The sequence below is a fragment of the Anolis sagrei genome, chromosome X (genome assembly GCF_037176765.1).
Source record: "Anolis sagrei isolate rAnoSag1 chromosome X, rAnoSag1.mat, whole genome shotgun sequence".
In the NCBI taxonomy this organism is placed as follows: Eukaryota; Metazoa; Chordata; class Lepidosauria; order Squamata; family Dactyloidae; genus Anolis; species Anolis sagrei.
The window spans coordinates 26,244,680-26,268,453 of NC_090034.1; the positions used below are offsets into that span (position 1 = coordinate 26,244,680).

Genomic DNA, 23,774 nt, shown 5'->3' on the forward strand with positions numbered 1-23,774 from the left:
TAGTTTTCTTAGATCTACAGAGACACTCGCTGGAACACCCCAGCAAGCGAGAGTCCAAAAGTGGCAGGCCCAAACCCAGCACCTCAATTCATGGGTGATACCAGATGAGAGACTCCCCCCTGGGCACTCAAAAGACTGGGAGACATGGAAGGTGCTGAACAGACTGCGCTCTGGCACCACGAGATGCAGAGCCAATCTTAAGAAATGGGGCTACAGGGTGGAATCCTCGGCATGCGAGTGTGGAGAAGAGCAAACCACAGACTACCTGCTGCAATGCAACCTGAGCCCTGCCACATGCATGATGGAGGACCTTCTTGCGGCAACACCAGAGGCACTCCAAGTGGCTAGATACTGGTCAAAGGACATTTAACCAAATACCAAATTTGCAAAATCTGTGTGTTTTTTTCCTTTTTCTTTTTAATCTGTGTGTTTGTTTTGCTCTGTTAGAATTGTAATACAATGGTTGCTGATGACACGATAAATAAATAAATAAATAGATAAATAAATAAAATAAATAGTATGTTGATGCTTTTATGTAAAGCTGCTTTGAGTCCCCTTTGGGGAGATAAAGTGAGTTATAAATATAATAATAGTAGTAATAATAATAATTGTATATTGTAAATTGTGTACTAATGTTTTATGTCAAGCTGCTTTTAGTCCCCTTTGGGAGACTAACACACACACACATACAATATTCTAATTCTAATATTGTAAATTGTGTACTAATGCTTTTACATCAAGCTGCTTTTAGTCCCCTTTGGGAGAGATAAAGCAAGGAATAAATAAATATAATAATAATAATATTTTAAATCGTATACTAATGCTTTTATGTCAAGACATTTTGTGTCCCCTTTGGGAGAGATAAAGTGGGGTATGCGTAAATATAATGATAATAATATATAGTAATAATAATATATTCTAATAATAATATTTAAATTGTGTGCTAATGCTTTTTTTAATCAAGCTGCTTTGAGCCCCATTTGGGAGAGATAAAGCAAGGTATAAATAAATATTATAATAATAGTAATAGATAGATAGCCACTTTGAATCTCCTTTGGGAGAGATAAAGCGGGATATATATATATATATATATATATATGTAATATTTTAAAGTGTATGCTAATGCTTTAATGTCAAGCCACTGAGTTCCCTTTGGGGAGATCAAGTGGGGTATAAATAAATATAATAATAATAATATTAATAATAATGAGGTTGTGCATTAGATTCCCATCATATGATCATCTTAGTGCTGAGCCAAAGCCAAGCGGAAGCTGCTTTAGGAGATCTTCTTGGAGGGACATGATCTCTCATTTAATTGCATTGACTCAATACTATGCAATGCTGGGCACCACATTTTAAAAGAGATACTAACTAAGCTGGAAGGTGTCCAGAGGAAGAGGACAACTGAAAGGATCAAAGGTCTGGAGACCATGAATAATCCCTATGAGGAGCATCTTCAAGAGCTGGGTCTGTTTAGCCTGCAGAAGAGAAGGTTGAGGGGACATATGAGTGGAGCCACGTATAAATATGTGAAGGGATCTCCTAAGGAAGAGGGAGCAGGCTTGTTTTCTGCTGCCCTGGAAACTAGGATTCAATGGAGCCATGGGGTCAAATGACATGAAAGGAGATTCCACCTGGACATTAGGAAGAACGTAAGAACTGTTCAGCAGTGGAACTCTCTGCCTCAGAGTGTGGAGGAGGCTCCTTCTTTGGAGGCTTTTAAAGAGAGGCTGAATGGCTATCTGTCAGGGCTGCTTTGATTGTGATTTTTCTGCATGGCAGGCAGTTGGACTAGGTGGTCCATGTGGTCTCTGCCACTCTATAATTCTATGATGCTTCAGATTTGGGCAGCAGCTGCAAGCCTCTTAAAATGATTAATAATAGCTTAGCTACTGGAAACAGCTAGTGCTGTTTACATCACATTCCCTATTTACAAAGCAGCATATTGAATAGAAGACTGAAAGTAGTGTTAACTGAGAGCAACCAATCCAACTGAGAGGAACCAATCTCTGCAAAGAAAACCACAGATTATAATGTAACAACCATTTCTATGAGTGTAAGTTTTTGGGAATTTGTTGGAGTTTTCCACCCAAAGTCCCAGCTGAATAAACCTGCATTTTTCCACTTCAGAGGAAGGCCTGGCGTGTTTCCTAAGAAGCTACCAAAACAATAACATGCTTGATTGGTGGAACAACTATAGAAGCCTTTTACAGTTTAGTACGATTTGACACTGCTAATCTATTTCAGACAATAAGCAATGGAAAATGGATAGTCTGTGCGAATGCGTTTTATTGGATCAACTTCTGTCGGTGCAGGAATATGCGAGCTTTCTGCTTGCAAAGGGCTCTTCAACAGGCAGACTGGAAAGGTAAGCATAATTCTTAGGAGGAACAAAACAAGGATAATTTATAAACATTTCCCCTCTTGCACAGTAAGTAGCCATGGCATTCTGAAGTTCTTTATATCGGAATCCCTCAAGAATCATCCCTGACTCCTTCAATTCCAAGCAACAGGTGCAGACATGGCAAAACCCTATTATTTGCCCACAGTACCTCTTCTCTCAATCCTGCCAGTATCCTCTGCATCTTTCCAGCTCCTCGGCTGTCTACAGAATAAACAAATTGGGTGGTTAAGACACTCTTAGTTCATCTATGATACTTTTTAGGATACTGTTTGGGGGGAAAGACAAGATGAACCCAGCTGTGCATAGAGTTCTTGCTTAGAGGGCTTTATTAGTCAAGGAGAGTCTTTCACACAGGGAGTGTGCTGGTGGATGAGGAGTACTTGACCTCATCTCTTGGGGTCGACCCCACAAAATTGTCCCGCCTGGCCGCGTACTCCCCGACATTGGGGAGCCCCGGCACCACGCAACAGCTCAGGGCGCTGCGGTAGATGCTCATGTCGTGGGCGTCGTACCACTCGTCTGTCTTCTCATCGTAGCACTCAACGTTGAACGTGGTCGTGAAGCCGTTGAAGCCGCCCACCACGAAGAGGAGGTCGTCCACCACTTCGATGCCAAAGTTGCTCCGAGGGTTGAACATGGTGGGGATCGTCCGCCAGGTGTTAGCTACCGGGTTGTAGGCTTCTGCACTCCGGAGGCGGTTGGCCCCATCGAATCCACCCACCTGCAGGGAGCAAAACACCACCATGTGGGTTGCTTTAGAATAGGCATGGGCCAGCTTTGCCATTGCTCAACTCTTTTTGTTTCAATCCCAAGGTCTTAGTCCAACAGTCAAAGCATTCCATTGTCCTATTGTGTAGACCAGGGAGTTGAAGTCCAAAACACTTGGAGGGAAGGTCGAAGTTGGCCCATGCCTACTTTATACAGAGTTAGATCTGGAGAGCTGCACTATCTCTACTCCATGGATCTTAATACAGATCAACAACTAAGCAATGGAGGCTTGTCTGAATGTATCTCCCTCTATGTCCCATCTTGGAGTCTAAGATCATCCGGGGAGGCCCTGCTCTCGATCCCGCCTTCTTTCCAAATGCGCTTGGTGGGGACAAGAGACAGGGCCTTCTCGATGGTGGCCCTCTGCTTGTGGAACACGATCCCAGTGGAATTATGTCAACTACATCCTTCCTTTTCTTTAGGAAAAAGCTTAAAACATGGTTTTGGGATCAGGCTTTCAGGTAGCAGGCTGACAGCAATCACAATGCCCTGGAAAACTGACTATGGACAGGCCTTGGACTGGGTTGTTGGTCGCTGAGTTGGATTTGGATATGGCTATTTAGTTAATAAATCATTACTTATAAATAAAGTTTTGTTGTTGTTATTTTAAATGGATTTTTCTTTTTTAACCTAATGTTTTTACCTATTATGTAATGTTGTGTTTTTACACTGTTTGTATGTGTGGGAATCAAATTGTGCCGGTTGTAAGCCACCCTGAGTCCCCCTTTGGGGGTTGAGAAGGACAGGGTACAAATGTTTGAAATAAATAAATGAAATAATTCCTCAGTTTCCTCACTGTTTGGCACAGGAAGGGAGCTACTTCTGGTACCAATTGCCCAATAAAGGAAGAACTGGTGCTATGAAGACATGAGAGTACATCAAAATGGTTCCGGTCCAGTTTACCTGTCCAAACTTATCTCCCCCTATGAACCACCGTGGAGATTAAGATCTTCTGGGGAGGCCCTGCTCTCGGTCCCACCTTCTTCACAAGCACGACTGATGGGGACGAGAGACAGGGCCTTCTTAGTGGTGGCCCCTCAACTGTGGAACTCCCTCCCCCTTAACATTAGATCAGCCCCCTCCCTCCTAGCCTTCAAAAGGAGAGTACAAACCTGACTCTAGGATCAAGCCTTCAGAGAAGCAGTGCTATAATATAATGTAACTGGAATATGTGCAATGACTACGGAACAGCCTCAGACTATCAATCAAATCATTTATTTCGGTCATTGACCAGCACAGGAAATAGAGTCATAGACTATGATTCTTGGATGGTGTGATTTTAATATTGAATGTAATTTAAAATTTTTAAAATATGTATACATTTTAATTCAATGAATTTTAAGCTTTATGTTGTATGTGTTTAAGGATTTGATTAATTGCCATATGTAAGCCACCTTGAGTCCCTCTTGGGGTAGAGAAAGGCAAGGTATAAATAGGGTAAATAAATAAATAAGAGTACATCAGTGGTCCACGGTCGTTACATCCCGAATAGATTACTGCAACGCACTCTACGTGGGGTTGCCTTTGAAGACTGTTCGGAAACGTCAATTAGTCCAGCGGGCGGCAGCTAGATTACTCACCGGAGCGTCATACAGGAGCATACCACCCCTCTGTTATGTCAGCTCCACTGGCTGCCGATCCAATTCCGAGCACAATTCAGAGTGCTGGTTTTGACCTACAAAACCCTATATGGTTCCGGCCCAGCGTATCTATCTGAATGCATCTCCTTCTACGTCCCGCCTCGGAGTTTAAGATCTTCTGGGGAGGCACTGCTCTCGGCCCCGCCTTTATCACAAGTGAGATTGGTGGGGACGAGGAGCAGGGCCTTCTCGGTGGTGGTCCCTCACCTGTGGAACTCACTCCCCGGGGAAATTAGGTCATCGACATCCCTCCTCTCCTTTAGAAGGAAATTAAAAACATGGATTTGGGACCAGGCCTTCGGGTAATCTGGCGGATAGATAAGGGACAAGCGACGACTAGAATTGATGGATCGGACAATGTGGAATTTGAATTTACGGACTCTGAGCTGGTAAACGTTGAGCACTAGATTGTTTTTAGGGATTGTGATGTATAATGGCTTGTTTTAATTGCTGTTTATATGTTTTATTTTTTTTACCTTGTTGTTGTGCCGGCATCGAATTGTGCCTTTTTGTAAGCCGCCCTGAGTCCCCCCTCGGGGGTTGAGAAGGGTGGGGTAGAAGCGTGAGAAATAAATAAATAAATAAATAATCAACACATTTATTTCCACCAAACTCAAGCTGGGGAGATATAGGATACCTGACTTGACTTGGGGAGTGAAGTTCCCAATTTTGGCTTCATCTTAGCATGGAATTAGCTTCTTAACCATCCTATGAGATGATAATATTAACTTTCTGTGCAAGGTTTCTGTAAGACCATGGTCTCATAATTGGGGTAGGAAGGAACCTCAAGCTTTCAGTCAATGAGCAACCTGCCCCTGCAGCCTGCCAGTTTTGGGGAGTGAAGAAGAGAGAAAAAGGCACGAGAAAAAGAAGTCTTGCAGGAGCAAAAGGAGCCTGGCCTTACTGCATAGACGTGTTCTCCATATGCGATCACGCCAATGCCGCTCCGCCTGCTCCTCATGGGTGCGATCAAGCTCCACTGATCAACCTTAGCATCGTACACTTCCGCCGTAAACAGGCACTCGTTCCCATTGAATCCACCACAGATATAGACCTTTTAAAAAGGAAATAAAAGGAGGTAAAATATTGTAGGTGTAACTGAAACTTTTCAACAGTTTGAGCTTCTAAGCAATCTTGTAGAAAGCTTTAAAAACCATACAGGAGAGGAATGTGATCACTCTCAGTCAGGGCTTATCACACAAAGTTGGGTGTGCCCTAGAGTTTCACTGCATTTGAATCGTGATTGCATGATGCCTTTCAACTGACAGGAAAATCCCAGTAGTGCATCCAATAGAGCTGTTCTACTCCTATTTCTCCTTCGACTGCAGTTCTCATATTGCAAAGCAGAGGGAGGTGGTGCGACAATGCCGTAGCTGTGCATTTGTGGAAAAATAAAATAAAAACGCAGGCAGCGAGAACAAGGCAGGAAGCATCATCAAAGCAACAGCAATTGTAGCAAGGCTTTAATTGTTCCAATAATGGTATGTCTCCATTTGCTTAAACAATGTGATTGTCACAAACTTTTCCCAGCAAGAGTTATTACAAGTTCCCCAATTAGTCTCAGAACTGATCTAATAATCTGAGTATGTTTATGATATAGAAAATGATGTTGTTTTGCTCAAGGCACTGTCCTCAGCCTCTTCCCTGCTATCCTTCAGTGCATTAGCAACTTTTATGGTCATATGTACAAAGCAGGAAGCTCCTCCAGCCAAAACAATGAAGAGTGTTATATTATGCCATCAGGCAAACTGGACTCTCTAGTCCATGGAAACTCAGGCCATCATACATCTCTGAGTTTTTAAAACCCCACAAAACTTCAGTTTTTTCGACAGGCTTTCACAAAGCCAATACAAGCAATAGAAAGAATAATAATAATAACAACAACAACAACAAAACAGCACACACACTTGCCATACATAAAATACATAATAAACTAAAATACATCAACATGAAAACAATAATACATTACCTAAACCAGGTATATAAACTGGAGAAAACAATCTCTATTAAATAGAATCAGTTAAAAGATCCATGAAATCAATGTAGCAGCCCAGCAGAATGCGCATAGAATATAAAGTGCTAAGTGATTGGCAATCAGTTCCTTTTGCTGCCTAAACATTATTGAAGGCCTGTTGAAAAAAACTCTATACAACAACAATTCTTTATTGATTAGTCAATTTTGACCATATCAAAACATACAAAACATACACATACAGTAAAACCATATATGAATACGAGGCATCATGGCCTACTGGCCTGTCAACCCACTCCTAAATAATTGAGCAACTACGAGATAAAAAGGTTAAAAGATTAAAATTGTTTAATTCCTTAAAATAGGGTTAGAGTGGGGGGCATGGGTAGGTAAAACTAGTGGCGTTTCCATATTAAGTTTTTAAGTTTGAGTTTTGTTGATGGCAGCAAGGTCGCCTCTCTCTGCTTCCATCTTCTCACGGATGGTCAGCGCTTTTTGGATAAAAAGGGTCAATTTTAAAATAGAGTTTTTATCTGAGCCCTGAAGGAGGATGTGCAATTTCTCCTTATTCTCTGAATAAGTATGATTCTCCAGCAGAGGCTCTAGGTAGTAAGACCGGATCCTGTTGTAGTAGGGACTCTATAAGTTTTGTAGTGTAGGGGCTTATCTAAGTTCCCAGGGAAGGCTGTTTCAGAGCCAGAAGGGCCATCACCGAGAAGGCCCTCTCCCTCGTCCACACCAATCATGCTTGAAGCAGGACTAAGAGGAGGGCCTCCCCAGCAGATATCAGAGCCCGAACTAGTTCATAGGGGGAGATGCAGTCATGAAGATAGGCTGGACCCAAAGAGTGTAGGGCTTTATAGATTATAACCTGCACTTTGAATTGGGACTGGAAACTTATTGGCAGCCAGTGGAGCTGCTTCAATAGAGGCATGGTATGCTCCCTATAGCTAGCTCATTAGTAACCTGGCTGCCGAACTTTGTCCCAATTGCAATTTGCAAGCCATCTTCAAAGGCAGTCTCACACAGAGTGCATTACAGTAATCCATTCTAGATGTAACTAAGGCACGGGCCACAGTAGCCGAGTCAGGCTTTTAGAGGTAAGGTCACAGCTGGCATTCAAGTTTTAACTGTGCAAATGCTCTTCTGGCCACTGCCGATACCTGAGCTTCAAATATCAGTGCTGAGTCCAGGAGGACCCCCAGTCTGTGGACCTGTGTCTTCAGGGGGAGTGTAACCCCTTCAAGCACAGGTTGCTACCCTATACCCTGATCGGGCTCATAACAGACCAGGAGGACCTCTGTCTTGTCTGGATAAAGCCTCATTTTGTTGACCCTCATCCAGTCCATCACAGCTGCCAGGCACCGGTCCAGGATCCAGGGAGCTTCCTTGGATTTAGGTGGAAAAGAGTAGTAGAGTTGTGCATCTTCTGCATAGAGATGGCACCCACCTCCAAAACTCTGGATGACTTATCCCAGCGGTTTCATGTAGGTGTTGAAAAGCATAGGGGAGAGAAAAGAACCTTGCAGGACCCCACAGGACAATGTCCAGAGGTTCAAGCAGGTGTCCCCCAGCACCACCATCTGGGAACGGTCCTCCAGGAAGGAGCGGAGTTACTGCAACCCAGTGCCCCCAAGACCCAACTGGCAGTCAATAAAGTACTGTAGTTAAAACAAGCCAGTTATCTTAGTAATAATCTACAAGTGGACCAGAAAAGTCTTTTAAATAGAATAGAATAGCTTTATTTTGATTGTACTATTGCACAACGAACTTAAATGCCTCTCCCAGCACATAAACAACACACCCATCCTTCTACACTCCCACCATTATCGCACATCCCTCAGTGCCACATCAATGCAAAACCATGGAGTTAAAGATAGTCACAGTTCTAGGAGGAAAGCTCCCTCTCAGTCTGTTTGTCCTTGCCTTTGTCACCCTGTACTGTCTCCCAGATGGCAATAATTTTTAAAAAGAACATTCCGGGTTTGATGGATCCCCAAGAATATTCTGAGCTTCCTTAAGGCTGTGGGACCTTCCAGTATAAATATGTAGCAGGAGAATGCCTGGGAAATAAAGGCACTTTAACTGACAGTGATAATATAATAAGTATGGCATCAGAGAACGGCCTGGATGAGGCCCTTTCGAGACGCAGATCCTGAGTTACTCAAAGCAGAGATTCTTTCCTACAGGAAGACACGGTGTCTTGAGGATGGAGATACTTCCAAATTGCTTTCATTTTGAAAAAATATGCAGGAAAACCCTATTTTCAATACATTTCCATTGTTTGCACTGACTGAGCTTTTCGTAGTCATTACAGGCTGAGTCACAACAAGCAGTCGCTGATATGATGCTATCAGTATATAGATTATTCTGCCCAGGATATGCTCATCTAATAAGGAGCCACAGCTGATGCCACAACCTCGGCTTCTGCATGATATTTTAAGACATTGAGGTGACCTCTTAAAGTAAGACTATTTTAAGTGTATTTATATTTTAATCCATTTTTACCATACTGTACTATTTAATTGTTTTTTTAAACTATTGTATTGTGCTTTTAAAACTTGACTAAAGTATTGTATTGTTAACTGCCTTGAGTCCCCATGTGGAGAAAGGCGAGATATAAATAAAGTTGTTAATAATAATAATAATAATAATAATAATAATAATGAAACCCATTTTGTGCTGCACATTTCATTTTTCTACAGCACAAAATGTACCCGGTTGCACATTAGAATAATTCAAGGGGATAGGCTCTGCAGAAAACAAAACAAAGATAAAGACATCAGAAGAGATACAAAGATACAGAAGCTAAATAATAGACTGGAGGATACAAGCCATAGTATGTATCCTCCAGATATGTTGGACTACAACTCACATCCCTAACCAACACAACTGATTGAGAATGGCTGCATTGGCAGACCAGCAAAGGGTCTCAGAGGCCCCTTCTACACTACCCTATATCCCAGGATCTGATCCCAGGTTATCTGCTTTGAACTGGATGATATGAGTCTTCACTGCTGGATAATCTTGGATAAGCAGATTATCTGGGATCGGATTTTAAGATACAAAGCAATTTGTTTATTTATTTCTTTTCAAAAGTATTGCATAAATTAGTATAAAACTGATAAAAATAGAAGGAGCATATGCGACTAAATATCTTTTGACCAAAAATGTGCAACAGCAGCGGCATTGTCTGTAGCCTCCAACAATTCTTCCTCTGTACATGAGGCAGGGCACAGTGGATAAGCATACAGATGTGGAGTTGTCTGTTCTGCTCCACAGTCACACAAGCTGGAAGATTCTTTTAGGTGGTGCCATTTTGCCAGACTGTGTTTTTATCTGCCCACGCCACTTCTGAGTCTGTTAAGAGACTTCCATGTTGCCCATTCTTGGTTTGCCCTGGAGGAAGATCCTCACGGGGGGGCCATCCAATTGGCCATCCAATTTTTTTACAAAGCAATGCAGAAGGGCCATCAGGCTGGAGAGTGCTGCCTTCAGGCTTCATTTATTCCACTAGAGACCCAGAGAGAGAAAGAACGAAAGGAATGAAGGGAGGAAGGATGGAAGGAAGGGTGGGAGGGACAATCCTCTCAAATTTGGGGTTGGGTTATCCAGCTTGGCCAACATGGCACTTGACACTTTTGTCTATACTGGGGATGGGCCATTGTCACTTACCTTACCGTACAGCGTGGTGGCGCTTGCGTCACTCCTCTGCTCATGCATAGGGGCTATCAGGGTCCACTGGTTGGTCTCGGGTTCGTACCTCTCCGCCGTGTTGAGGCGCACATAGCCATCAAAGCCACCCATGGCATAGATGAAGTTTTCCAGGACGGTGACGCTCACGTAGCAACGCCTCGAGTGCATTGGCGCAACCTGGTGCCACGTCTTCTTGACGGGCTCAAATCGCTTGACACTGTTGAAGTAGTCCACACTGTCAAAGCCCCCGATGATGTAGACGTAGCCCTTCAGGTAGGCGGCACCATGGTAAGCCCGGGGGCTCTCCTGCTGGCAGGTGACATTCACCCAGCGGTCGGCACGGGCGTCGTATGTCTCAATGGCGTTGGTTGGGCTCCCGCCACTCCAGCCACCGATAGCAAACAAGATGGCGTAGGGCAGGCGGGGCCGGGTCAATGGGTTGGTGAAGTCGGAGCTGGACGGGCCATTCATGTTCAGGTCATACATGGCCTTTAGGGCATCGATAACAATGGGTTTGCACTCCTCACTGTCTTTCACGTAGTCGTGCATTTTGACATTGTTCATAAAATATTCGGCATGCATCAAGGCCAGGCGGACCTGAAAAAGGAGAGGAAGATATATGGGACCTTCTCACCTGTCACCAAGGAGGCTGTCCAGACCTTGAACCAGTGTCTAGCTGCTGTGTCGGACTGGATGAGAGCTAACAAATTGAAATTGAATCCAGACAAGACAGAGGTCCTACTGGTCAGTCGTAAGGCCGAACAGGGCATAGGGTTACAGCCTGCACTGGATGGGGTTACATTCCCCCTGAAGTCGCAGGTTCGCAGCTTGGGAGTGATCCTGGACTCATCGCTAAGCCTCGAACCCCAGGTCTCGGCGGTGGCCGGGAGAGCTTTTGCGCAATTAAAACTTGTGCACCAGTTGCGCCCGTACCTTGGGAAGTCTGATCTGGCCACGGTGGTCCACGCTCTTGTTACATCCCGAATAGACTACTGCAACGCTCTCTACGTGGGGTTGCCCTTGAAGACTGTTTGGAAACTTCAACTAGTCCAGCGAGCGGCAGCCAGATTGCTCACTGGGGCGACATACAGGGAGTACACCACCCCCCTGCTATGCCAGCTCCACTGGCTGCCGGTTCAGTTCCGAGCACAATTCAAGGTGCTGGTCTTGACCTATAAAACCCTGTACGGTTCCGGTCCAGTGTATCTGTCCGAACGTATCTCCCGCTACGTCCCACCTCGGAGTTTGAGATCATCTGGGGAGGCCCTGCTCTCGACCCCACCACTCTCACAAGTGAGGCTGGTGGGGACGAGGAGCAGGGCTTTCTCAGTGGTGGCCCCTCACCTGTGGAACTCACTCCCCGGGGAAATCAGAGCATCTCCATCCCTCCTCTCCTTCAGGAGGAGGGTGAAGATATGGTTATGGGACCAGGCCTTTGGGCAACCAGGCAATTAAATAAGACAATCTGACGAGTAAGACCAGCAGGATTGACGAAATGGTATCAAAAGCAGATCTATGAGACAGCAAACACTGACAATGTAAGGGAGGAATTGGGTTTGTATTGATTTAAAGATTTTATTGATTTTATTGGAATAATGCATGAACTGTTGGTAATTGTGACTTTATTGTAATTTGTGATGATTGTTTGTGATGCAGGCATCTAATCGTGCCTTTACTGTGTAAGCCGCCCTGGGTCCCCTTTGGGGTGAGAAGGGCGGGGTAAAAGAACCCCAAATAAATAAATAAATAAGGAACTTCACAGCCTTCATTTTGTGAGATAGGCTTATTACCCATCAATAATTGCAATCAGCCCCAGTGGTCAAGGCACAATGGGACCTATGCATTGAAGCAGCCCCCATCAGTCTCAGAAAAATAGAGCTAAAGCTAGGCACATCCGCCTTGGACAAATATGATAACAGAAAAGTCTGCATGCCATGAGACAATGACTCTAGCGACAAAGAGGGGTCACAGTTCTTAGAATGGTGCCATGCAGAGGATGGGACTCTTAGAAAACCAAATTATGTCGGATAACATATTAACTGGAACGTACCCAAGTTGAGAGACCAGTTCTGAGAGTCAAGGAACCTTTAATTGCTCTTTCTAGGGCGAGTTGGGGAGCTACTAGTAATCCAGCTTCTTCTCAGGTCATAAGTACAGCTGCTCTATTCAGGTTTATTCCTCTGATGTTTTGGAAACCATGATGGCCTCCAGGCCTCCAGGTGCCATGGCTCAGCAGGAGAGAAAGAACCACTGGGAGATCCTGACAGCTGCACAAATGAGGACGCATTTGCCACTGTCTGCTCTGACAAATAGTCAAAGTGACAAGAATCTTGCAACACTAGACAATTTAGCCAATTTAGTATGGCATGAACCTTCATAGTCCACCAGATGCATGATGTTTCCCACTCAGCAGGCAGCAAAGCAAATAAACATTAAAAAAAGACTAGGTTTTTTCTCCCTGTAACTTGCTAACCTGACCTTTGGAGCAAAGGATTGATGTGGAACTGGCTACATGCGAGTTGGGAATTCTACGACTACGTTGCAACCTTTCCCCCATTTAGGATGCCTATATCTTTATGAATACCTCTCACTAGAGTGCCTTCATTAGTCTAGCAGTAATCAAATGTGAATCCAGGGAGCCTATATTGACATTTAGAGCCCTAAACCGCTTCCTCTAGAGCAGGCATGGGCAAACTTGGGCCCGCCAGGTGTTTTGGACTCCCAACATTCCTAACAGCCTCAGGCCCTTCCTTTTCCCTCTCAGTTGCTGAAGCAGAAAGGGAAAAGGAAAAGGAAAGAGCCAGAGGCTATTAGGAATTGTGGGAGTTGAAATCCAAAAACTGGGAGGGCTGTAGTTTGCCCATGCTTGCTCTAGTGTATACAGCCTACCGGTGTAAGTAGTACAAAGTCAGGGGAGATAGGAGAGGACTGCCTCTGGCTAAGGAATGCCCTTCCCTTGAAGGCTACCTGCTGCTATTTTAGTGCCAAGTAAGAAAGGCCTAGGCCAGGCATGTCCAAAGTCCGGCCCGGGGGCCAATTGCAGCCCATGTTCAAATTTCCACTGGACCACAGCCTCTGCCATAAAAATCAAGACTATGCAGCCTGCCAGCACTGTTGACCACAGGATAAAATACACGCGTACAAAAACAATATTTTATATTGATCAAAACGACTGTTCTGAATATGCCCCGAGTCTTTCCAATCCATGTATCATTAGTTCTTTTGTTTTTCAATTAACAATCAAACAAGGCCTCATATATCTGACAAATGTAACATTAAAATCAGACTCGATCTGGTAACCCTTTTTCCCTTGCATATTTTTTTATCCAAGTCTAAACTGAAATAATGAAAAACACTGCCTTTTTCATTTTTGATATCCGATTCAAATTCAAATAACATATTTTTGTTTTTTTAATTTTTTTAATGGCTAATTGAAAAACAAAAGAATGAGGGATACACGGATTCACATGGCCCTCAATGTTATGTACTTCTGAATAACACCTGTTAGTGTTATTTTCTGTTCACATGTTTTGAATGTAGAAGTTATGGTAAGCATTTACTAGTGAATAATATGTAATAATATGTAATGTTTCAAGTGAACCTAGGTAAGTTTGATCTTCCAGACAGACTTTTTATTCATTTTATGTAGTCTTCTAATAGGAAAGGCAGAGTGATTTGGGTCAAATGAAAATTATGCCATTTGCAAAATTTCATAAAATACATTTGCATTTAATGTTGATGGTTCAAAGAATGTCAGGCTACCCTTCTTCTCTTTTCTTCCTGCTCTTTGTATTGGTGGCTGTGGAGAGTATTGGAAGCCTATGGCTTCCTGCCGTGGAGGCGAGTCTGCCCTCAATATGCTACGTTGCCGGCCGTCTGCACAGCAGGGTCTTACCTCTGAGGCCTCGGACCACCTACCAGAGGAGGGGAGATATTTCCCCTAACTCACCAAACCTGGCGATCTCCTTGTGGAGCGCAAAGGAGACGAGTCCTCCACCATGTAGCCGCCAACCGAAAATTTGGAAATTTGGCGGGCTTCTAACTTAATAAACAAAAAACCAAAATGCTAGTCAAAAATATGGACAAAAAAACCAAAATAATTATTACAAGAAAAATCAGGTTTAAGAATTGAAAATAAAATAAGATACCTGGTAGTCATCATAACGCCAAATAACACAAATCTACTAAAGAACAACTATGAATCACTCTGGAAAAATATCAAAAAAGACCTAGATGGAAGTACCAAAATATTTTCCTTCTCAGAAGAATTGCAACAATTAAAATGAATATTCTTCCCAAACTCCTCTTTCTCTTCCAATCCTTACCAATCATAAGGAATGATTATCTATTTAAAAAATGGAACTCAGACATAATTAAATTCATATGGCGGAATAAAAAAGCCAGAATCAATTTCAAAATTTTAACAGATGATAAAAAAGAGGAGGTCTGGGGCTCCCAAACTTTAAAGCGTATTATGAATAAAAGAATGGACCACACTAAAAAACCAAAAGCTACTAACCCTAGAAGGACATGACCTTTGAGCAGGTTGGCACGGTAACATTTGGTACAACAAAAGAAAAGTAGAGAAAAACTTTAATGATCACTACATAAGAGCCTCATTAATTAAAACTTGGGAAAAGTACAAACCAAGATTATATAGCAAAACATCAATGTGGATATCTCTGTCAGAAGCAAAACACAAGAGAGAATTGGGCAAAGAAAATTGGCTAACTTATAAACAAATTTTGAAAATAATGGATGATAAAAAACTAACAATAAAACCAATAGAGGAGATAAAACAATTAAATGTTAAATTAACATGGGTTCAATATCACCAATTATATCAAAGTTTTAAAGAAGATGAAAAAAGAGGTTTTGTCAGGAGCAGGGTATTTGGGAAATAATTATGCAAAAGGAGAAGAAACTTATTAGGATACTATACAAACAACTCTTAAGCTGGGCGACTGAGGAAGAACAAATAAAAGATTGCCAAGTTAAATGGGCGAAAGACATTGGCGACAATATCCTTTTAAAGCAATGGGAAGAAATTTGGAACATTAAGATAAAATACACAGTGGCCAATGATCTAAGGGAAAACTGGTACAAGATGTTCTTTAGATGGTACTATACCCGAGATAAATTGGCCAAATTCAATAAAAATGTTTCAAACAAATGCTGGAAATGCCAAAAAGAGATAGGGACTTTTTTTTCCACCAATGGTGGAGCTGTAAAAGAATTAAAAAATATTGGAAAGAAGTACACCTGTTTAAAAATTAACTCCCCTCAGTCCCCAGAAATGTACCTATTGGGCATATCCCATCTAAAACTAAATGAGAACCAGGAAAAATGTTCTTTTTATTAAGTACAGTGGCCAGAATATTACTGGCCAAAGTATGGAAATAAACAGAAATCCCAACAACTGAAGAATGGATTATGAAGATATTTGATATAATCCAAATGGACTGCCTATCCCAAAGATTGAACAAATCACGAAAAAAGACGAATTGGGCAGTCTTCAAAGACTTCAATCAAAAAAGATGACATTAATAATAGACCTATCCAGAATTTGAAGAAGACAAGCAAATAGAAGCAATGTCGGAAATGTATGTGAAGAAGACTCCGATCAACACCAAAATCAATTACTCTTTGAAGACCTTGGGAAGTTCAGACACGGGGGACTGCGGGTTTTGGTGATTTATGATTTTGTGTACGTGGTCCTTTTTTTTCTTTTCCTTCCCCTCTTTTCCTTTGTTATTTCTTCTCTTTTCCCTCACCTTTACTGCCCCTTCGTTATTACTTTTACTGTTGTAATCACTAGAAAATATTGCACAATAAAAATCATTGCAAAAAAAAGAAAAAGAAAAAAAAAGAATGTCAGGCTAAATGGTCGGTCCCCACACATTTCCACCTTACTAAATCTGGGCCTCTTCAAAAAAAGTTCAGACACCCCTGGCCAAATTTTCCTTTAATTTCCAAAGGCTGTTGCAAAGCTACTGTCAATTAAAACAGACAGTAGAACAGGCAGAAGAGAAGACTGATGAATGGATTTGCTTTGACATTAAGATATTTCAGTCTCAGACTAGTTTTGACCTGTGTGGCTGATCTGGAAGCGCAATGGCAACAAGTATTTGCAAAAGGGCTCACCTTTGGGAGCAGGAGTGCCATGTGCTGCTTTCTGTTGGGAGGATCGTGGCCAATCCATTTGAGGATGGCCTCAAAGACAGCGTCTTCCTGCTTCACGTTGAGTTCGTCCTTCTCAATGATGTCTTTAAACTCATTGACCGAGAGCTCCAGGAATTCGGTCGACGCTTTCACCATCTCCTCGAAGTTGTGGAGGATGAACATGTAGGCTGCTTGCCGCAGCTCCGGGCAATAATAGTACTCTGTGAATTTGCAGATGCCAATGCAGTTCTCCAGGCACAGCTGGCATTTCATGAAGTCGGAGCAAGCCCTGACGATGCCCATCACGTTAAACTGGTCGGCCGCCACCAGAAGCCTCTCCACATTGTCCACAGTGATGGGGACTGTCCTTGTGTAGGCATATTCGATAATGAGCTTCATCATGTCTGGAGTAATGCCGGGGATATTATACACTCTCTTCTCTGAGTTGTTCCAGCTACTGGTGAACAGAGCTCTGGAAAAAAAAGAACATTGGTCTTTTATACCTTAGGGAATCCTGTCCTTCAAAAGGATATTGCTGGGTTTGCTAAGCTTCTCCAGCTGAGTCTAAAACCACAATAATACACTTTTTGGCGATCATCATTATATTAGAACTCATGCACTCACATTCCCATAGAAGTAGTTCTTATCATCCATATCCTGCAGGATTACTTCCATAGCAATGCTTTCCAGACAGTGCATATCATCTGGAAAGCCTGCCATGATTCAGGTGTGTGGTAACACAAATGGATGTGGTGGAAGGAGCCCATTTCTTTTGGTATGTTGACATGGCATGGATGCAAAAATGGAGTTTGCAGAAACTCAGTGGTATCTCAGAAGATGTCACTGAGTATCAAAGCACAACAGGCTAAACTGCTGTGCTGCAGAAAAATCCTGCCAATCTAAAGGTCAGCAGTTCAAACCTGGGTTGGGGTTGAGCACCCGCCATTATCCCCTGCTCACCTAGCAGGTCAAAAGCAGAAATGTGAGTAGATAAATAGGTGCCGCTTTTAGAGGGGAGGTAATAAAGGCACCCTTAAGGACATCGATTGATTGGAGGAAGCTCCTCAGCATGGAAAATGGAGCGATAGCACCCCCCCCCCCCATTTTATAAAACAAGTCCTGAAGTTGACATGTTTCATGGGCCAACTTCGGCCCTCCCTCAAGGTGTTTTGGACTTCAACTCTCACCATTCCTAACAGTGACCGGAGTCGAGGATTGCTTCCAAGATGCCAGAAATAAGATGGGAACAACTGCCTTTACCTCTGTTTGTGTTTGTTTGTCCTTGTTAAGTGTACAATTGGCATTGAATGTTTGCTGTATGTGTGTACCCTGTAAGCTGCTCTGAGTCCTCTCCGGGGTGAGAAGGGTGGGGTATAAATACTGTAAATAAATAGGGTTGTTGCAGATTTTTCAGGCTGTATGGCCATGTTCTAGAAGCATTATTTCCTGATGTTTCGCCTGCATCTATGGCAGGCATCCTCAGAGGTTGTGAGATCTGTCGGAAATTAGGAAAATTTGGTTTATATATCTGTGGAAACTCCAGGGTGTGAGAAAGAACTCTTGTCTGCTGGAGTTAGGTGTGAAATTTTCAGTTGGCCACCTTGATTAGCATTTGATGGCCTGACAGTTTTTTAGTGTGCCTTGTTACTGCCTGGGGGAATTCCTCACCTAGCTCCAGCAGACAAGAGTTCTTTCTCCCACCCTGGATTTTCCAGATATATAAAGCCAATTTTCCTAGTTTCCAACAGACCTCACAACTTCTGAGGATGCTGCCATAGATTCAGGCGAGGGTCGAAGTTGGCCCATGCCGGCTCGATACAATTTTCCTTGCCCTCGATGATTTACTAGATACGCGTCAAGATTTCATTTACTAACACTAATATGGGTGCCTGACCCCTTCCTCTCTCCTTACCATACATACCCTTTGGGAAAAATATTTGGAAATGACTCATAGAAAAAAGACCTGAAATAGGAGCTGCAGCTACAGAGGATGTTCTTGTGGGCGTTGAACTCGCACCCGTTGACTTTGATGATCACGTCGCAGAGCTTCCCTTCCAGGCGCAGCTCGTTGAAGACGGTACAAGCCATGGCGCTCATCTTCCTCTCCATGTGGCGGTGGGAGTACCCCGCCGAAGAAGAGGTGTCATCCATTTCGTTCCCAAGGGGCGTGTGCGCTTGTGGGGTGGGAGGCAGCGCAGTGCTGCCAGGCCGTCCACTTCACCCTCCTCTTGGAAAAAGGGTGTCATTGGTCGAGGGGGTTCCAGAACCCTCCCATAATGAGGACCCTGACATGACTGGGTTCTAGAACCTGGGCTCTCCTCCGATGGCCCGGCTTATGTCTGGCTGCAGTATGCAAGGTTGGGTGGCTTTTCCTCACGCGCATGTTGCTGATTCTTCATGACAGCTTGGATCCACACATCTCAAAATGATAGCATCGGAATATCTTTTTTTCTGTGACAGCTCTAATTTATGCTCCTATTGACCCAGTACAAAAATACAAGGGCAATGAATTCAATGAAGACAGAAGGCAGTTCCTTTGTTATGTTTCTTTTCTCTATGCCTATCGGGATAAGTTAGATCAGCTGCTTTTGTGGCGCAGGGGCAATAATCTGGTTCTTAACATTATTATTATAATACTAGCTGTACCCGCCACGCGTAGCTATGGCCAACCTTCTCTCCTTCCTTCCTTTTTTCCTTTCGTTCTCTCCATCCTTCCTTCTCTTCCCTTTCTTCCCCCCTTTTTCTATCCCTTCCTCTTTCTCCCCTTCCTTCCTTCCCTACCTATTCTTGGGACTGCAATTCCCAGCAATCCTCCTGATTGATTGATCGATCGACCTCCCTCCCTCCCTCTATCTAATCTATCTATCAGGTGGATTGCTGGGAGTTGCAGTCCAGGAATAGGAAATATGCAGGGATTGAGATGCTTTGAAAGAAATCCAAGGAGAAGAAAGCTTGCAGCTTGGAAGCAGTGCATTTGGATCATTCTACTCTCCTAAAAGGCCTGGTCTAGGGGATGCTGGGAGCTGCAGTCCGGAAGAAAGTGTGGATATGCTATTGTGTGTTTTGTTTGCCAGGGGGAGTCATTTTGCACATGTATTGTAGCTTCTTTTTCCTTTTTTGGCTTTTTAAGTCCCTTCCACTGTGTTTTTCAGTGTTTTTATGAGTGATGGTCACTTGTCGGCCTGATAGGTGTATTGTGTCAAAATTTTGTGTCAATTCATGCAGTGGTTTTTGAGTTATGTTAATCCCACAAACGAACATTACATTTTTATTTATATAGATTAATTGATATCCCACTTTATATCCCCTGAAGGGGACTCAAAGTGGCTTAACGTAAAAGTATCAGCAGAAGGCCAAGGAGCTCATAGTGGACTATAGGAAGAACAGACCAGAAATCATAAATAGAGGCCTAAGCGGAGCAGGTGGCAATTTCTACATTCCTGGATGTCACTGAGGAGATCTCATATATGGCAGAGTTCATACAGCAGCGTTAGTGAAGATGGCTCAACTGAGACTGCACTGTTTGAGACTCCTAAATAACCAACAAATGAATGAAAAGGGCTGGTGACTTTCTATTGCTGTGCTAGAGAGAGTGTCCTAACCTACTGCATCTGTGCATGGTTTGGTAACTGCACAGTGGCAGATAGGAAGGCACTCCAAAGGGTCACCACTTCTGCACAATCATTGGTTGCCATCTCCTCGCTTTGGAAGACCTTTATAGGTCCCACAGTCTTAACAAAGCTCAGATCATGCTTGGGGATCTATCTCACCTGGCATATTCTTTTTAAAAAAATTATTACCATCCGGCAGACGGTACAGGGTGACAACAGGAAGGACAAACAGACTGAAGGATAGCATTTATCCTAGAGATGTAGCTATGTTGAACTTCATGGCTTTGCATTGATGTGGCATTGTGGGCTGTGTGGTGGTGGTTCGGGTGTGGATGGAAGGCTGTGGTGTTTTGTGGTGTGTGCTGGGGAAAGCATTTAATTTCATTGTACAATATACAATGAAAATAAAAGTTACTCTATTCTATTCTGTTCTATATTTTCTCTGTCAACATTGACACAACTGATGGTGCCAGTTATGGAAACTGGGAAAAGAACCTAACAATCCTGTATGTTGCAGTTTATCAACCAAATCTATAATTAAAGTTAACATTTTTCACCTAACAAAACTAAAGACTCTGGAAAACAACTGTCATTGAAACACAATTTCATTAATCTAAAATGGATTAGGGCCGCAGTGGCGCAGAGGGTTAAACCGCTAAGCTGCAGGACTTGCTGACCAGAAGGTCAGCGGTTTGAATCTGTGGGACAGGGTGAGCTCCTGTTGTTAGCCCCAGTTTCTGCCAACCTAGCAGTTCAAAAACATGCAAATATGAGTAGCTCAATAGGCACCGCTTTGGCAAGAAGGTATCGGCACTCCATGCAATCATGCTGGGCACATGTCCTTGGAGGTGTCTATGGACGCCAGCTCTTTAGCTTAGAAATGGAGATGAGCACCAACCCCCAGAGTTGGACTTGACTAGATTTAATGTCAAGGGGAAACCTTTACCTTTATTTTAAAGTGAACTAGTGTAGTTGGTACCCAGATTACAGGATACTGTCTCTAGCAAGGTCCCACTAGTCTCTGCTTTGACCTTTCTTCAATGACAAGTAATATTTTTCTCAATTTTTATTATTTCTGTTTGAGGTTTATTTTAATTGTTAGTAACAGATCCATCTGAACGTAGAGTCTATGAAGATTTTGTTAGTTCTTGGTGGGAGGCAACCAACAAATACCAGGTACTGTAGGCTTGGTTTCAGAGGAAGGAAATGACAAACCCACCTCAGTGTATTCCTTCCCTAAGAAAACCCTATAAAATTCATGGGGTTACCATAAATCAACAACTTTAAGGTAAAAACAAACTAGGTTGCCTACTGTTGACTTTTTACTGTGTCTTCTTTAAGTTGGTAAGCAATTGCACAACTTTGACATTTCATATTTGATTTCCAATGTGCTGCCTAATTTTTAAAGCAATGGGTTAAATAAAGTAAATAACTGTATGTCCTGCTGCCTGCAAAGGGCCACCACAGATGCCAGGTTTAAAGCACCATTACTTAATAAAGCACACCAAGAAATCAGTGGCATAACAAGAAAGAAGAAAATGGCAGTAACTGGTTAAGAATTTTATGACATAATGGGAGATATTATACCAAACAGAGGAAACTTGGGCATCATTTTTGCACTTCACCACTTTTAGGCTTTGGTCGGCAGAAAAGATGCATTGATCATTGGTGACAACCATTTGATGGCTACAGAATAGCCTACCTTCAATGTTATTCATGTATTTTTAGGCGCTTGTCTCTATAATATATTGCCTTCTCTGTTGAAATGCAATTCCCCTCAGTCAACAAGCTATCACATTTGATTGAGTGCTGAAAAATATTGTACAATGGGGTGAGACACCAGTACAAGGCTGTACAAATGAAATATGATTAACTTACAAGACTGTAAGTGATTCCGAAGTTGGAAAAAAAGCTAAGAGGGTGTGCTGTCGAAGGCTTTCAGGACCGGAATCACTGAGTTGCTGAGAGTTTTCTGGGCTGTATGGCCATGTTCCAGAAGCATTCTCTCCTGACATTTAGCCCACATCTATGACAGGCATCCTCAGAGGTTGTGAGGTCTGTTGGAAACTAGTCAAGTGGGGTTTATATATCTGTGGAATAATGTCCAGGGTGGGAGAAGGAACTATTGTCTGTTTGAGGCAGGTGTTAATGTTGGAAATGGCCACCTTGATTAGCTTTGAATGGCCTTGCAGCTTCAAAGCCTGGCTGCTTCCTGCCTGGGGTATCCTTTGTTGGGCGGCGTTAGCTGGCCCTGATTGTTTCCTGTCTGGAATTCCCCATGGCGGACCACTAAATACAGCATTGCTCAAACACGAATCAAGGAACATGAAAGGCACTGCAGACTAATTCATCCAGATAAGTCAGCCACAGCAGAGCACCTGATGAACCAAGCTGGACACAGCATATTATTTGAGGATACAGAAATGCTGGACCACTCTTAACAACCACAATGTCAGACTACACAGAGATGCCACTGAAATCTACAAGCATGTGAGCAATTTCAACAGAAAAGAGAAAAAGTAATAAATTGAACAAAATCTGACTACTAGTATGAAAAACTCCAAAATCAGAACAGTAAATAAAGAGCAACACTCAGAAAACAGGGGAATTCCAGACAGGAAACAATCAGGGCCAGCTAACACCTCCCAACAAAGGATTCCCCCAGGCAGCAATCACCTAGGCTTTGAAGCTAGAAGGCTATTCAATGCTAATCAAGCTGACCAATTGCAACATTAACACTTGCCTCAAACAGGTAAGAGTTCTTTCTCCCACCCTGGATCTTATTCCAGATATATAAACATCACTTGCCTAGTTTCCAACAGACCTCATAACTTCTGAGGATGCCTGCCATAGATGTGGGTGAAAAATCAGGAGAGAATGCTTCTGGAACATGGCCATACAGACTGAAAACCCACTAAGGGGATGTGTATCCATCTTATTCAGAGAACAGGAGAAACAAGAATATAATCCCACAAGGTAATGCCTATGTTGGCCCGCTGAAAACTGTATTAGTCTGAAGATGGGCAGATTCTTTCAACTTCCATGTTACAATAGAAAGAAAAAGGCTAAGATCATAATTGGTTGATATTAGTAAACCAAAAGCATTGCTAACTGGGCTCTTTAATTATAGTTTGACTTAATACTAAGACTAAAATACTATGTACACTTACCTGGGAGTAAATTCCATTGAATATGATGAGATATATTTGAAAGGACAAGTAATAAGAATATTGCTACATAATTGTTTTCTCCTCGATCTGCAGAGGATCTTTTGATTGTCTTTAGGAACTCTTGCAATGTGTTTATTATATCAATCTCTTACTGAGCACAAAGTCATTAAAGAAAAAAAATCTTTCCTCACTGACCAATATTTTTGTTCTGTATCCATGAACTGGAAATTATGGTTCTGCTCAGAATTACATTGCCAAACACAAGTGCATGTCTTTTTCTTTTGGAAAGAATGCAAATGCAGCTGCACAGTTCACTACTCAGAATCCAGGAACATCTATATTAAAAAGTTT

The 23,774-nt window shown here is 42.7% G+C and overlaps 1 protein-coding gene across 3 annotated transcripts; it reads right to left on the reverse strand.

The window, feature by feature from the left end:
• Positions 1-2,271: 2,271 nt before the first annotated feature.
• Positions 2,272-23,691, reverse strand: LOC132781800 (kelch-like protein 10). 3 transcript variants are annotated; one of them, XM_060786269.2, is made up of 6 exons: positions 23,424-23,691; positions 18,606-19,117; positions 16,625-17,114; positions 10,460-11,077; positions 5,717-5,866; positions 2,272-3,125 (listed from the first exon to the last, which is right to left on the reverse strand). In XM_060786269.2, exons 2-6 carry the CDS (start codon positions 18,791-18,793, stop codon positions 2,751-2,753), a joined length of 1,821 nt encoding a protein of 606 aa, XP_060642252.2. In that variant the 5' UTR covers positions 18,794-19,117; positions 23,424-23,691; the 3' UTR covers positions 2,272-2,750. The 3 variants fall into 3 exon arrangements, with proteins under 3 accessions (XP_060642252.2, XP_060642253.1, XP_060642254.1); XM_060786270.2 differs by lacking the exon at positions 18,606-19,117; XM_060786271.2 differs by lacking the exons at positions 18,606-19,117; positions 23,424-23,691 and adding an exon at positions 21,956-22,407.
• Positions 23,692-23,774: the final 83 nt, after the last annotated feature.